The sequence below is a fragment of the Numida meleagris genome, chromosome 1 (assembly GCF_002078875.1).
Source record: "Numida meleagris isolate 19003 breed g44 Domestic line chromosome 1, NumMel1.0, whole genome shotgun sequence".
Classification (NCBI taxonomy): domain Eukaryota; kingdom Metazoa; phylum Chordata; class Aves; order Galliformes; family Numididae; genus Numida; species Numida meleagris.
This window is the reverse complement of record NC_034409.1, coordinates 41,507,745-41,523,677: the sequence shown is the minus strand read 5'-3', so window position 1 is coordinate 41,523,677 and position 15,933 is coordinate 41,507,745. Positions and strand designations below refer to the sequence as shown.

General features: G+C 35.5%; 1 protein-coding gene across 4 annotated transcripts in view; it reads right to left on the bottom strand.

Moving 5' to 3' along the window:
• TMTC2 (transmembrane and tetratricopeptide repeat containing 2) overlaps positions 1-15,933 on the bottom strand; it is a 246,172-nt gene that overhangs the window by 45,664 nt on the left and 184,575 nt on the right. For all 4 annotated transcript variants that reach the window (XM_021385304.1, XM_021385301.1, XM_021385302.1 and 1 more), the window contains one exon: positions 9,758-9,879. In XM_021385304.1, coding sequence (XP_021240979.1) covers positions 9,758-9,879 — 122 coding nt within the window. The remainder of the gene's footprint in view (positions 1-9,757; positions 9,880-15,933) is intronic.

The window sequence follows — 15,933 nt, the reverse complement described above, 5'->3', positions numbered from 1 at the left end:
ATGATCACCGCAAGAAACATCACATTTACTAACTCTGACACTCCCAAGTTATGGCTTTCTAATAAATTCAAGAGCAAGACAATATCATTTCTCTTTACTGTTATACATTAAGCTCAGTGTATGGGAGCAAGAAATTTGGAGGAAATTAGTGTATAAACCTGCATCTAATAGTTCACCATTTGCAAATGTTTACCTGACAGTCAGTGTGAGGCAACTTTCTTATTTATTGTCCAGTGTGGCACATTCACATGCTCTTTATATGATGCTCTCATGTCATGATCATGATGATCATGACAGATGCTCTCTTCCCTAGCCATTTCACTGGACCGGGATCCTCACACAGGCAAGGTCTATGAATATTGCTTATGTAATCCAGTATGTTACTTCAAGAAATAAGCCTTCATACAGTCAATGCAATGCACTATCATGATTCTGTTTAATCCACTATTTGCACATTAAGTGGCTCACTTCCATCTAGATATATCACCCTAGTCCTGCTTCAAACATAGGTATATTTCTGCTGACAAAAATCCATCTACTGGCCTGAATTTCTCCTGAAGTCAGTGGAAATTTCCTATGAGCCAAGTTTATTTTAGAAAGTAATAACATAAAGTGGGTTCTTGAGGCTACATCTATTGGGATAATTAATGGCATGATAACCAGAGAGGAGAGATTTAAAGACTGACTTTGGTGGGAATCCACTGGAGCTTAAGCATTTTTGAATGTGACATCACTGCTTACATACAGATTTAGGAATCTAAAGCACAGCTCATAACTTTACTGGCTTTGGGCATGATTCAGAGTATATTAAGGTGATATTTTCTTCAAGTAAAGTAGTATGTATCTGATTAAGTAATAATATATTAGAGCTATTTCCCATCCATTTTCTTGCTTTATGGGTCTCATATCACAAAAAAACATTCTGGTTTTACTAAAGCATTCAATGTGATATAGAAAAGAAATACAAGCTGAGGTTTGTCTTTTTTTTTTTTGCTTGAAGATCTTTTAAAATATTTATATATATGTGTTTATTTTTCAGTATTTCTTTTTGGGCAACTTGACGTCTAAAAATTATTTACTTCATTGAAAATCACTGTTTACACCCAGGGAGATAGCGTACAGACTTAAGTAAACTTAAAAAAATACATTCCAATTCATACCTTGTGATTTATTTACTGTCTAGACCTATACTGAAATGTTCACCATGGTCATTTAGCTTTAGATTATTTTATTTCAAGAATATGTAATGAAATGTTAAGTACATTTCCACATTAGGTACTTTCTTTTTCTTTTCCATTCCATCTTAAGCCACATTTTATATTTTCTGATAAAGTAGTATTGTAATATCTACTCATATTTCACCAGCAATTCAGTAGGACATAAATTCACCATCTCCACATACTGCTTTCTCTGAACCCTATGAATTTCTTCCAGAGTAAATGTGGCTTCTATCTTGCATTTTTCTGTGATTACTGACAAAATTACTAAACATGGAGTAATAACAGGTGACTGGCAGCTATTTCCCACCATGTAGCAAAACAAAAAGATCTCTTTCTTTCATGAAAGCAGTTCATCCTGTGTCAGTGGTGTTTTCTATATCAAGCTTTAAATTTATGTTGAGTAAAGAAAGAAGTTCAGGGCTCCCCTTTTCCTGTCTACAGGAAGTTAGAAACAAGATACAGAAGATGAGATCCCTGAAGGAGGTTAGTTAGGGGTTACATATCTGAATACCTGCACCATAGTAATTTACCAACTAGTTAGATGGATATTTTCTATTTAAATGAGAATACTGTTTTACAATTAGTTCTGTTATATTTGGCATGTAGCCAAACATATGTCCTAAGGGGACTGAAAAGTATATCTCTGGGTACAGTACTTATGGCATGCAGCCAACCTCAGAAGAAACACAAGCCCAATCGATGTCAGTTATTGAGTTTTCTGTAGTTCGGAAATCCTGACATCCAGCCTGGAGGTGTTAATGCTCCAGATACACCAGATAATGAAACCTAATTAAAATACGGCTCATGGTTCTGAAGTCAATAAACACAACTTTCCACACTGGAAGAGGACTTGTCCATCCCTTACAAACAAATTGCTTTTAAACTGGAAACAAAAACAAATTCTGGCATTTTGCAAATTTCAGAACTAAATCCAAGCTTTGTGCTTGGATCAGTTTTAACCCTCAAGGGATTTAAAGTGGCAAGAAAAATTACGGTATCTGTGTCAGATCCAAAGACAATTTGAACACAACAGAGAAGTAAAAGCAGCCATTGCTTGACTCCACTGGATTTACTAGGGAGAGCCTACTGAAGGATTCAGCATCATTTACATTTGGTTACGATGGGAGTTTAAGTGATATATCTGATTTTGATTAAAACATCTTCCTAGATACAGTGCTAACAGCCAAGAGATTTAGCCTCACAAAATGAAATATCTAACAGCTTTGCTCATCTAATCAAATGACCCATTGTCCATTTGGACAATGTCTTTTCAAAGGTGAAAGATTATATACGTGTAGTTATTTATCTTTCATTCCTAAAAGAAATATTACTAAAAATACGCATTCTGTTGATTTAGAGGATCTATTAAAATATGATTTAAATGAATTATTAAATTATTAAAAAAATATTAAACTGTTTTAGGAAATTGCACCTAAATTTAACATACAGCTTCTCAAATGCTAACTCTTTAAAACAATGACTTTTCTGACTTCATGACTGTACTGCTTTGCCCCTGCTTCCTTCCGACTGGTTAAGTCAATAGCAATTGGTAGCAATCAAACAGTGAAATAAAAAATAACAGAGCTTTCCAACAGAAACACGGATTTCCTTTCCATGCTCGAGTAAGCAAACAATTTCAGAAATAGCAATTGTTGAATTAATCCACTCACTACTGTACTATCTTTCCCCTTGCCTGTGTTGTCCCATTGTCTTTCTGTTCCCCCTAACTTCCATTTATTTTTAAGTTGTCACTTATTTTAAGATGACTTTCAAAGACTACATCAATTACTGAATACAGTGGGGTATTTTACAGTAGTATTCTGAGTAATTGAGCAGCTAGCCAAGCTAGCATAGCTTCCTGGCCTCCTGTTTGTTGGGAAAATAAACAGGAAACAGAAGCAGGCAAAAATACCTCCACCCATGGAGAAGTAAATATTCTAAAACTTTAAAAATACATTTAATTTCAGTTTCTTCAGTACTTCTGTTTCTTTTATTTTAATTCAAAACAGTGCCAGCCCCTACCAGTCTTTGTCATCCTTTCTCACTATCCCCCTTTTGAGAAAATGTTTTAAAATAAAATATTCTAGATTTTAAAGAAACTTCTATGGTGATTATTACAAAATGTTATATGGTTTGGAGCTGTAACATAGAAATTTTACAAGGCAAAGTAAATTTTTCATACAGCACTTTGGGTGATTTTCCAAGTCATTAAAGAAAGGAGATTAACAGCACTGTTGGAGCCACGTAAAATGCGTGGAACACTGCATTTTTTTCTAAAGAAATACAGAAAAGCCTGTAGTTCCTGTATGCTACATGATAAATGTTACAATATGGGGCTGTCCCTAAGTATATTAGTGATTATAGGCACTACTGGAAGCTATGAGGGGTGGTTTGTGGGCTCAGCTTCACTCAGAACAGATGAGACAAATCTTCAAATATATCTATAATTGAAGTAAAGCTTCTCAGATTACAGTACTACTACAACAACCATCCACCACCTGATGGCAAAGGCCAGACATAAGAAGGGAGGGTTTCTCAGTCTTCTCTCTAAGAACAGATTAAAGTGAGAGGAGAAAATAAAATTATAAAAGCTTTAGTTATGCATGATTTTTTTTTCAGCATGATAGCCAATCCTTTTTCTCCTGGAAAGTCTATTCATAAAATAGAAAATGAATTACAGCATATGCTCAAGGCCTCACCTGGTACTGTCATTCTGACAGATTCATTTTTATCTTAGAATTGGGAGCCTCACAATTGTAAAGACTTTTACAAAAACAATGCTTTTCTTTGTTGTATAAAAATAAATTTCCTAAGCAACGGATGATACCCAGGTGCTACGATTCTAGACTCGTGTACTACTGTAGACCACTTAGGTTAACTATCATGTCATATTGACAAATTTATCAAGGAATGTATGCAGCATAACAAGTTAAAAGTATGAAAAATGATTGGAAATATATAATGCTAAAGCACTGCAGTCCTAAACAGCCACGTTTCTGAAAAATGCACAATAAAAAAAGCTAAGCCCCTGTCATCTGTCTGTCTTTCAGATCTTCTACTGGCTGAGCTACTGTATTCATGCTTTTTAACGACTAATTTTTTTTACTGTTCTAATATATTTTCAGGAAAATTCTAGCCTAGTGAGCTGTAATTTTCAGATATAAACATATAACATTACCCAATATTTGGGTTATGAATATCAGTGACATATAATACCAAGCAGTAAGACTGTAAATTCATTAGCCATTCTTTTGGAGCCTTAATTATTTAAGGCATGTACCTTAATTATTTTCTGCATGTACAGCAGATCTCCACCTACCATTTCCTGTACCCAGAAAAGTGAACAAGAATAGAGACGTATTTGCACTAAACTAAGGTACACCACTTGGGTATTTCAAGAATCAATGACAAATTAACATCTTCATGTGTGTGTGTGTGCGTGCGCACTTTGCGTTCTGTGCATATAGATTATATTAAAATATAAATTCCAGTTATAACAAGCTGAACAGTGTATTTTGATTTTTATATATGTATCTTCACAGTTATTCATAAAGTATGTTTAACTGAGAACAATTTTGTGCAGAAACACTACATGTCAAACTATGATTGCTGGAAAAGAAGTAGTCATCAACAGGTTTTCAGGTGTGTTGAAGTGCATCTGGTTTTATTTGGATTTTTATTTCATGTTTTACTTTTATTAGGTTTCCTTGATTTTTCATCATTCCACATTTTCAGATATATATGTGTAAAAAATTATGTAGCCTTTAAAGAAGAAAATAATATTTCTTCAGGTTTGCAGGTTTGTCTAATAACCTGTTAGAGACTGGGCTTGTAGTACCTTATACTATCAATTTTCCCATAATTCTAACCTCAAAAGAAAAAAAAAATACTTCAAGAATTAGCCTGTACATTGTGAATAAGTACACTTGGAACTATTCATTAAATCATTTCTAGAAATAAACATACTGCTTACTAACACTCAGGTTTTTAGTGATATTCATCTGCAGGGAAGATAAACTTGCACAGAACTAACATCATGTTGTCTTTTAAGACTTTCTGGACTATATGGAATCTTATGAATGAAATCATTTACAAATTTTATGTGCTCATATTGAGCATATAAATAATCATGAGAATTAGCAAAAGCAAAAGTAAATAGCATAGAATATGCTTTTACTTGCTGTTGTTCATTTAATCTCTTATAAAATGCAAGTTTAAAATTTAAATTGCCCTTTGGAGCAGCAGCAACATAAGCTACAAGCAAATGGATAGAGATGATGACATGAATTAGTATCTGTCATTCACAGCATAATTGCAATCATTTAAAGTTTATCATAGTGGATGAATTGTGAGTTATCTTTTTAAAGCTGTAAAAATGATGCAATTCATTACTTTACATAAGGTAACCCATTCCAGTTGAAGCAAATCCTCTTTTGAAATCTCTTTTCAATTAAAGAGAATAATAAGATTTTAAATTACATGTATACTTGGGCCTTTATTCAGAACAATGCATTTTAGTAAACTGGAACTATTTTCAGCATTAAAACAAAGTTACATGGAATCATAGAAAAATTCAACTTGGAAAAGTCCTTGAGATATCACCTTATTTAATTACCTGCTCTAAGCAGACTTAATAGACAAGATTGCCCATGTAGATTATTGTTCAAATTGGAAACAAAAGAAAAAAACACATTTTAAAAATCATTGTTAAGCTACTAAACTGACCTAGTATGCAGTGCCTGTATTTTATGTGTGCTGTAGAATACATTATTAAAAGAAAAAAAAAGACATGACAGGTAATTGTGAATTTAGAAAACATACTTTTTCATGTGCAGAGATGCTAGTTTGTGTTTGACAGAATCAAGGCCAGATAACATGAATAAAACAATGGATTACATTCTAGAATGTTCATTTGTCTCTGTGTCCCTGTCTATGAACCTGACAAGCTTTTTGCTGAAAGTTGGGAAACAAGAGGCTGCTATAATGAACAAGCAATTTTACAATCTCTGCAATCTGCACACTGGGCATAGGTCAGCCTCATATTTCCTCATTGGAAGGTAAAAACACTCAGAAGGTACAAGAAGCTGGCCCAGGTATCAGGATTGCACTGAGAGAATAAATGAATCATGCCACGCTGCTCTCAGTAAGCATTAATACTGGCAGCAGACTTAAGAAGGCAAAAGACTAACGTTAAAATTAAGCCACTTTATTGGAATTTAAGTCAGGAAGTAAAACAGCTGAATTGGTGAACTTTACAGGTTATATTTTACTGCTTTTTCTTTCTTTTATTAGTACAATTGCCATTGGCTGGAACTTTGGAACTTGTCTGAAACCATCCTCCTCTCACCCCTCATCCCTCAATTTTTCTGACTGAGAAGAATTTTCTATCTATATTAGCAGCCACTCCCACCCCTCACTTTATCAGTCATCTCACCTTTCTCTCCTGGGAAAGAGACAGAGAAGTGTTATCAATAGTATGGTTTCAGCACTTATATTTAGACAAAGGACTACAAAAAGTCTGAAGGTTTAGTTCCAAAAAAAACCAGATGACAAGTGAGGATAACTAAGCCTCTAAACCATTTCTCTTCTAACATCTGAAAACTTACTGAAATAGGTTTTTCTCTCTCATAAATACACCAGTTGTGATGTGAATAAATGACCAGAAACCTAGGTAGCAAAGTTTAAGTGAAGAATAAATCACAGTGGTACCTCAATTTCAGTATGGACTAAAATAACTACACCAGAGGGAGGAGTTGTTAACAGTACTGAATACCAAGACGCAGACTTGTAGGAAGGATGTCAGTTATAGCATCATATATTTGTGATGGGAACTAGTACTAGTACAGGCTAGAATATTAGAAACTAGTCAAAATTAATTTAATATGAATCATTGAGCAGATGGTCTACTGCAAAACTGATTAGGGACAAGTGACCAACACGGAGACAAAAATTCATATTCTACTGCCAAACCTCTCCATCATCCAATTTCTTATTGAATGTCTTTTCAGGCTTTGTAACTCAAAGAATTAAATGAAACAAATACCAAATTTCCCCACATAAGACAAACTAACATTTTTTTTTAAGAATGAAATAGCCACCTGAAAAAATTTCCTCTACCTCTAAATACATTGACATCAACGTGTTTTCTTGTGTTTATAAAGATATCACAACAGGTCAGACAGACATCAGCAATGCTTTTTCAGCTTATGCTGCTGTTATCAGAATGGACGTGAACCCGATCTGTACATGTTGCCCTGAATATCAGAAGCAATGACAGTAATAAAAGAAAAAAGTGTCAAGAGATGATAATAAACAGATGTGATGAGAACAGAGTACAGTTCATAGAATCAAAAAATCCTTAAAAGTTGGAAGGGACCTCTGTGGGCCATCTAGTCCAACTCCCCTGCAACGAACAGGGACATCACAGCTAGGTCAGGTTGCCCAGGGTCTTATCCAGCCTCGCCTTGGAAGTCTCCAGGGACAGGGCAACAACCACAATACCAGGTAACCTGTTCCAGTGCCTCACCACCTTCACTTTAAAAGACTTTTTGGCAAACAGTGAGTAGAGGATAGCAAGTATGCATTGAGAAAGAGCAGGCAGAATATATTATTAGTATAATGAGGTATCTGGTCTTCAAAGCTGTATATAAGTCCTGTCCTTTTTGCTAACAAGACACATTCTTCCAAAAGCATAGTTCAGATCCTCAAGGTAAAATCCACCTCATAAGTATCTTGTGTTTATATCCCTGGAGAAAAGTAGACAGCCCAGTTCTACTTTAAGAATCTAGGTACATAATTCATCACTTCCTTCCCAAAGTTCAGATATGTCACTTACGTTTAAATCTATAACTGAACGTTCATAATGAGGGGACAACATTCAGAATTTTTTGTAGTGACTGACAATGTTTTTAAGGAGTTATCAGATTTTGAGGTCTTGTTATTTTCAAGAAAACTGAGAGATTTTTTCCCAGACTAACTGCAAGATTTTCCTTAGCAGTTCTTATATTTCATATACTCAGCAGTTCAGAAAATGCACAGAATTAACCATAGAAGTACAAGGTGTAGGAAAAAAGAGAGAGAGAGAGAGAGAGAAAGAGAAAGAGAGAAAGATACAGATTTTAATTGAGAAAACTCATATTTCCCCACAGTAATTCTCATAAATCGGATTTTCTATGTCAAAGATCTAAAAAGAAACCAATAATACAGACTTTCTGGTATTGCTCTCAGATGCAAGATTTAAAGGGATCTGTTGGAAAAGCAAGGTAAATTAGGAAATTTTGCTGTATAACCTACTTACAGTTCTATTCCAGAGAAAGGTAATCAGTGAGTACATACATTTAAGAATACTTGAGGAATTTTACCTTGAACTGGAAATTTTAATAAAACATGTAGTAAAAATGCCTTTACAGAGACTGAAATTGACACGCATAGGGGATATAACACTAACAGCTTGCCTTCCAGTAGAAACTGAAAACTCTAATCCAGACAGCTTCTATCAAACTGTCTACAGGACATTATGTGACAACACAGAACCATTTTTAATTATTTCTAATTATGGTGTCACTTGTTGCTCAGATAGAAGTCTTCTAATAGCAATGGATCAGCCAGAATTAATTATGAACTATTCTTCTTAATTTGAACTCTACCCTGTGTCCAAGGACACATTTTGCTTAAAGGTTGGACAGGGCATAAACAAGGTCAGAGAAAAAGAGGAAAACAATCGGGCTGAAGCATAAAGATTGAAGAACCTACAACGGCATATCAGTAGAGCACAGAAAGGGAATATGGAACTACTGGGGCAAACAATGAAAGCAAATGTGGAAGAAACAGAAAGAAAAGATGATATTTTCAGAAAAAAAAAACAAACAACGTGAATTGGGAAACAAGCAAAAGGTAGTTTTAAAAGAGGACTATTTTAATGAGTAGAATAGAAAACTCTTTTCATCTCCAAAACGTTTGAAAAATCAAGGATGAGTGGGACTGTCTGCTATAACTATCATGGGGCTACTTTAGCTGGAGCTAAAAGTTTATCTATACTCAAAAGGCAGAGTAAATTTTGAAGATTTGAAAAAGTACAATTCTTCTGTTTTGTTAGAAGTAGCTTTTGCACAGGAGTTGAGTATTTCTATTCAGAAGCTCAAAGAGATACTCCTGAAGAAGTGTAAATCCAAATCATAAGACGCGTAATTTGCAAAGTTCAGGAGATACCCTTATCTTTGCCATAGATTGCCACAAGAGACTTGAGTCAAGCACTAGACATTTTAAAATATCATTACTTGTAACCTAATTACTTATAAAGAAGGCCTTTTTAATCAAATACTATAAAGTTTCAATTCTCTAAAAACTGTTTTCTTCTCACACAGAGCTGGTGACAGTTCAGGAAAACCCAACAAAACAACCCATACACTACCAAATTCCTTCATTAGAAATCACAGCTGAAATACTGCAGTAATTTTAAGGCCAAAGTCTTCCTGTCCCTTCACCTCAACTACTTAAAAAATGTTGAGCCAACTCCCAGGAGCTGCTGATTAACTCACCGTCAGAGCCAGAAGTTTTCCATAGGTGAGATGTGCTGGGATGTGGTCGCTCTTGGATCGCAGTGACTCCACGTACCAGCGCTCTGCCTCTGGCAGACGGTTCATTCTCATGTAGGCTTCTCCTACAGGGTCAAACAAATGCTAGTGAGAATATCCCAGATTTTCAAGTTTCCCATAGATTTATTATCTGATTCATAATTTTATATTTACTAGCAAAGATCTTGGGAAGCGTGAAGTGCTTTGAACATCTGCAATCAAAAAATAATAGTAAATAGTCTCCCAAGACTTTTAAGCTATGGCCTCACTAAGGTTGTAGTAATAGAATTACCTTGTAACAGAATTGCAAGAGAGAGCTCCAGCTGCCAAGTTTCAGTCAGAAATCTCAAAGTAACAGAATTTTTATGACATCTACTACAGAGAAGTTACTTCTTTGCCATCAGTCTACATTGCAGAGCATGGAGTAGAAGGAATAATATAGAATGAGTTTGTAATTAACCATAGCACATCAAGAATCTAGACTTTAAAATAAAGGTAATGTTAAGAAAGCAGACCTGAAACCATTTTTTGGGGAGAGCAAGATACAAAGAAGCCTAATCTCCAAAGGCAGTTAAATTAGGTCATCTGCCACAAAAAGATTAAACTAGAATACAGCATTCATAATTTTAAAATTGCTAGTTTTTGGAAGTCACATATGAAAAGAACAGAGCTGGACTTTTTTCAAAATAAAACCCTTTACTGTGAGAGGCTGAGGCAGGCAATGTTGAAGAACAGGATGTCAGAAGGATGTACTATGGTAAAGATAATTGCAGTCCTTAAGTTTCTGGGAAAAGATTTACTATACTGAGAGGGCAAAGCTATATCTCCAAGAAACAATACAATCCAATTTCTTGAAGGTTGGAAATAAACAGTATCAATGAGTACATAGCGGTGAAGAAAAGCAGCTCTCAAATCAATCCTCTGCATCTCCCTTTTTTGGAGAGGGTCCAGAGAAGGGCCACAAAAATGATCCAAGGGCTGGTGCAACTCTCTTATGAAGACTGGCTGAGGGAACTGGGCTTGTTCAGCCTACAAAAGAGAAGGCTGTGGGAAGGTATCATTGCAGCCTCCCAATATTTAAAGAGAGTTTATAAACATGAGGGAAATCAACTTTTTACATGGTTAGACAGTGATAGGACAAGGGGGAACCGTTTTAAAGTAAAGGAAGGGGGATTCAGATTAGATCTCTGGAGGAAGTCCTTTACTGAGAGAGAAGTGAAGTGCTGGAATAGGTTGCACAGAGAGGTTGTGGATGCCCTGTCTCTGGAGGTGTTTAAAACCAGGTTGGATGGGACCTTTGCAATCTGATCTAGTATGTGACCTAGCGGCTGGCAATGCTGCCTGTGGCAGGGAGGCTGGAAGTTGATCCTTGAGGTCTCTTCCAACTCAAGCAATTCCATGATTCTATGATTACACAGCTCTTTTTCAAGGGCTCTCAGTATATATGTGGCAGTTCCCAACTGAACGACTGAAAATATCCAGTGCAGAGTCAGGATTTTGACATATCACTCGATTTTTTTTTTTTCCTATATTTGTCATAAGACACAGGAATCCTTGGCAAAATGTGGCACAAGTCTGAGTTTCCGGATGTATGGGAATTGCTAAGTCACACCCTGAACCAATGATTGAGGACCAGGTGAAGGGACACAGCCAGCCCTGGGAGCACAGATGAAGGCAATGCACCTCTGTGATCAGAACAGGTGGAATCTGGTTCTTCCCCTCCCTAAGCCTCATTTAAGGGCTGGCTGCCACACAGGAAGCATCTCTACCTGGAAGTCCCTCCTTTTGGAGTATTTGGTGAGCCCTCATCCTTGGGACAGATAAGCAAATCCTTCTTTAACTGAATTGTGACTACTGCCCTTTTTTTGGTAATTTAGAACTGGTTGTCTGCCATCACCATTCCCTACATTAGAATTAGTCAGAAGTTGTGCTATCAAAGGCTAAGGGAAGCCAACATGAATTTTATCAGAAAACAGAATGTGTCCATAAAAGCGTGCAGGTGTGTACATGCAGCAGATCAGGATTTCTAATTGAAGGGTCTACAGAGCATTCTGTATTTGTATCCCATTCCTAGATATCTGATTACATACAGAAGTAGCTGATGTTTCAGTCCCAGCAGTACCCAAGTCACTCTATTGCTGGTTAGGGTCAAGCTAAAAGAACAACTCCAAAAGAGCCCAAGTCAAACTAAAAACAAAAAACATCCAAGCTGGGGAAAAAGCAGCAACAAACACAACATGAGCACTCGCTAAAACCTGCGATCAAATTCAGAGATATTAACAACATGGTAATATTTTTTTCCCACTACGCCGATGCTCACAAATAAGTAGCATAACATTATGCATAATACATCTTATTATGCACAAAACAAAGTGAAGAAATCAAGCATGGAAAGAGTGGAAAAAAAAAAAAAAAGAATCCAAGCTATACATGAGCCCCTTAACTCCTCCCCCTGGATGTTTGCTTCATGGCAGAATGTTTAATTATTTGATTGCTTACAATTTTTCCCAGAGGCTCCTGCTTCACATAGGATACAGGAAATAAGGAAAACATATTGCCTTTTTCTTTTCTTTACGTGGAAAATTCCAGTCCAACCTGTTTCAGTTTGGCAAAGTTTCAAGCAATTAGCAACAAGATCCTTTAAAAAGAAATGTAAGTAGCCATAAGAGATGGAGATGTTATCTGCTTGTAGTATGTGCAGAATGCACTGCCAAATTTCAGAAAATTCAAGATTCTCATCTATTTTTCATGATGTATTCCCATATAAGAAGAGATTAACATCTTCAGAGCATTGGCAAATTCGATTTTTAATAGGTTTTAAGAGCTCAATTAGTTTATAAGCTAACCTCTTAGAGCTTTGAGTGTATATCTGAGCTGTGCAACTAGAAATTAAACTTTGACAATATCAATCTAAATGCCAAACTGTAGAAAAAGGGATTTTAATCCCTCAAAGTCTTTACAGAAAATTCTCTATTCGTGAGAGAGTCCTGACAAGCCTGTTTTCTGTCCAAAAACCCCACGATTTGCTACATTATAGGCAATTAGAACATGCCATTACAATGGAAGAAAGTACTGTTGGAGGGTCTGTTATTAACTTCTAAATGATATAGAAAGACACTCCTATCTAAAAATAAATCAAAATAATTTGAAAATTAAGCCCCTGCAATTGACATACTCAAAGACTGGTGAAGATCAAGGAACTATTAATTGAAACGTTAATTCAATAAGTGATTTCATTTGTTAGTCTCATCCAGTTTTAATAAAAAGCTTTGCATCTTGTTTTCCAAAAAATTACAAGGGAAATACATATGATCTGAATTCTGTCATTCAGGATGTATTCATGTCTCTAGGAAAGAGTCAAATAAGAACAATAATTTTCAGTTACAAGTGTGTATTTTGATAATCTTGCAACATGAATGATTGAGTAATTAGGAAAACAATGGACTCTCTGTTGGCAGAAAATATGCAAACCAATGGTACATGTGAGCAAGTTTCTGTATTTAACAATTACTTAAATTGTAAAATCTTTCAAAACTAATGTTAAAAATCTGAAAGGCCACACAAAAACATAATAAGATTTGTCAGATCTGTGAAGTTTAAGAAAGTTGCATTCTACTTTTCCATTAAAGGCAACAGTACATAAGAAATTCATGGAAGTAGGAACCATAAGACAAATTGAGAGTTATCTCAGTTCCCTAATGCATGTCAATATTCAGCCACATGCAACAGTGCCTGCACAGTGAATGGTGGCAAGAAATTCAACAGGTAACCGGAGTAAAAAAGACAAATGGTCATTCAAAAAATGTCTCAATTTTATAGGGTTATTTATACACCCATTTCTGTTACTTATTTATGCATTTCTTAGCCTATTCCACAAGGAGCAACACATATTATTAAATCGTAGCTCTCACTTACTAATGTAGTACAAGAAAGCACATTAAAAAGCAACTGAAACACTATTTAAAGGAGTGTATGTATAGTTCAATAAAACATCCATTAATACTTTGTGACAAGTGAATGAGTAATGAACACTCCTTTAAATAGACTTATGCCACTGTAACAAAAATTCTGGTACTCAAGTGGATTTTCTTTGTGAGAGATGGAACTCTAGAAAGCAAACTTGCTATATTTCTCCAGGTTCCTTGGAATTGAAAGATCATGTCTAAAAACACAGCATAAACAACAAATGTTAAAATTATCCCTGGATGAATTAAGAATAAATAAATAATAATAATAGTAGAAAATATTAGATATTTTTATTAAACAAGAGAGAATCAGTTTGCTACCACCTGTTTCCCCAGAAACATTGTCTTCATACTTGATAATGAAGTGTAATACAAGCTTAATGTAAAGGTGCCGATTAGAAAACAGATAATTTAAGGTGGTTTTAGTATATACTGCATATTGTTAGAAGACAAAATTAAGCGCCATTTTTCTTTCCAGAACCATCTATGTGGTTCTAGATTAACCTCCCACCTGCTGACTTCTGATTTGCTTGGTTTCCAGTGCATTGTAGATAACATAATTCTTTCAGCACTACGGCAGTCAGACCTCTGCAAAACCCAAGCCAAGGCCATCTCCTTGCAGGAAGCACAGCAGACTTATCAATGAGTGAGTACAGTGGAGCCATGGCTGCAATAGCACTGTGCTTCTATAGGTGCCACATACTCATAGTCTCAGATTAAGAACATAAATTTTTCTGTAGTTCTTCCCTTAGGATCTCAAAAGATGATGCTATAAAGACAACTGAAAAAATCTTTCTGAAAGCAGACAATGAAGGGTGAGAATGCTTTGCATCATCCTTGTATGTGTAATTATCTGCCTCTAAAATATCTGGATGGTAAAACTGTAACAGAAAAGTCCAGTGCAGAACTCAAAACAGCAAAGAAGACAGAGGTGCACTGTAAAAAAGGAAAAGCTCTACTATGTAACTTTAGTCATAATTTAAATTTCATTTTTCCATAATTTCTTTGAAATGGGAACATAAAAAGGTGGTCTTAGAAAAAAGATGGAAGTCTCTGTCCCTGTGTACTGCATGCAATACCATAATGAGTCTGTGTCCTTCACAGTGCAGCTGGGCAGCACATCTTGCGCAGATGCGCTTACTGTAAATGCACAGCATATATAATTTCCTTCTTTTTTTCCCTTAGGTATTGGTGCATACAGTAACATAATAAATCTAGGAGCATAGTTTGCCATAGTACATTGATGTTTAGGATACACTAGAAGAGATTTAGTCTTGGTGATAAATATGCAGTGCATGCACATCCTCTCTGAAACAGCTGAAGCATGTGAGCTTAATGAGCATCACAATCTGCATAGACTAAGCATATTGCATTTTTTTCTTTCACGGAATAATCTCCTTGAAGATTTCAAGAAATGCACTGTATTTTAAGAGGGTTTTTGATGGATGGGAGTCAATCCACATTTACTTTGATCGAGAAGATTCTTCCAGGCCTCAATTAGCCAAAGTAAAGCCTTTGATCTGATTTAATTAGACCAGTAATCCACTTTTTAAAGAAAATTCCTGAAGTGTAAAACAGAAATAAACGAAGGGCAAAATAAAATCAGTTGCACCAGGAAACTGCATGGATTTAGCACAGCTGTTTCCTGTTACACAAAGACTTCCAGTGAATGGAAAACATTGACAGAAATGGCAGCACTGAGCTCACCTCAGACAGACAAGCTCATTTTCATTTTCCAACAGATGTGCAATTAGCAGTAAGGGTACAAATGGACCGAGAATTCATAACGCAATTAGTGATTGTACTCTTCATTTTATTTTTTGTCAGTATACCATAGACATGATACCAGAGCAAGTTGTTTTTTTTTTAGTTTTTTTTTTTAAACACTCTTTCAAGAAGTACTTTCCATTATGATCATGTCTAACTGGGATTCCTGTTGTCCAGTTCCAGCAGTGGACTATATTTTTAGTCTACAAATGCCTATTTTCATACAAAATCCTATATGTTTAAAATACAAATACATGGCAGGCTTAGACTCTTGGCCCTTCTAGAATATTGTCTAAGAAAATAAAAGCATTTCACAATAAATTATAGCTCAATGACCCAAAGACAGAAAACTAAGAAAATCTGATAACTTGAGAAAAAAAACAACCACCCCAAACGAGTCTCAAATGC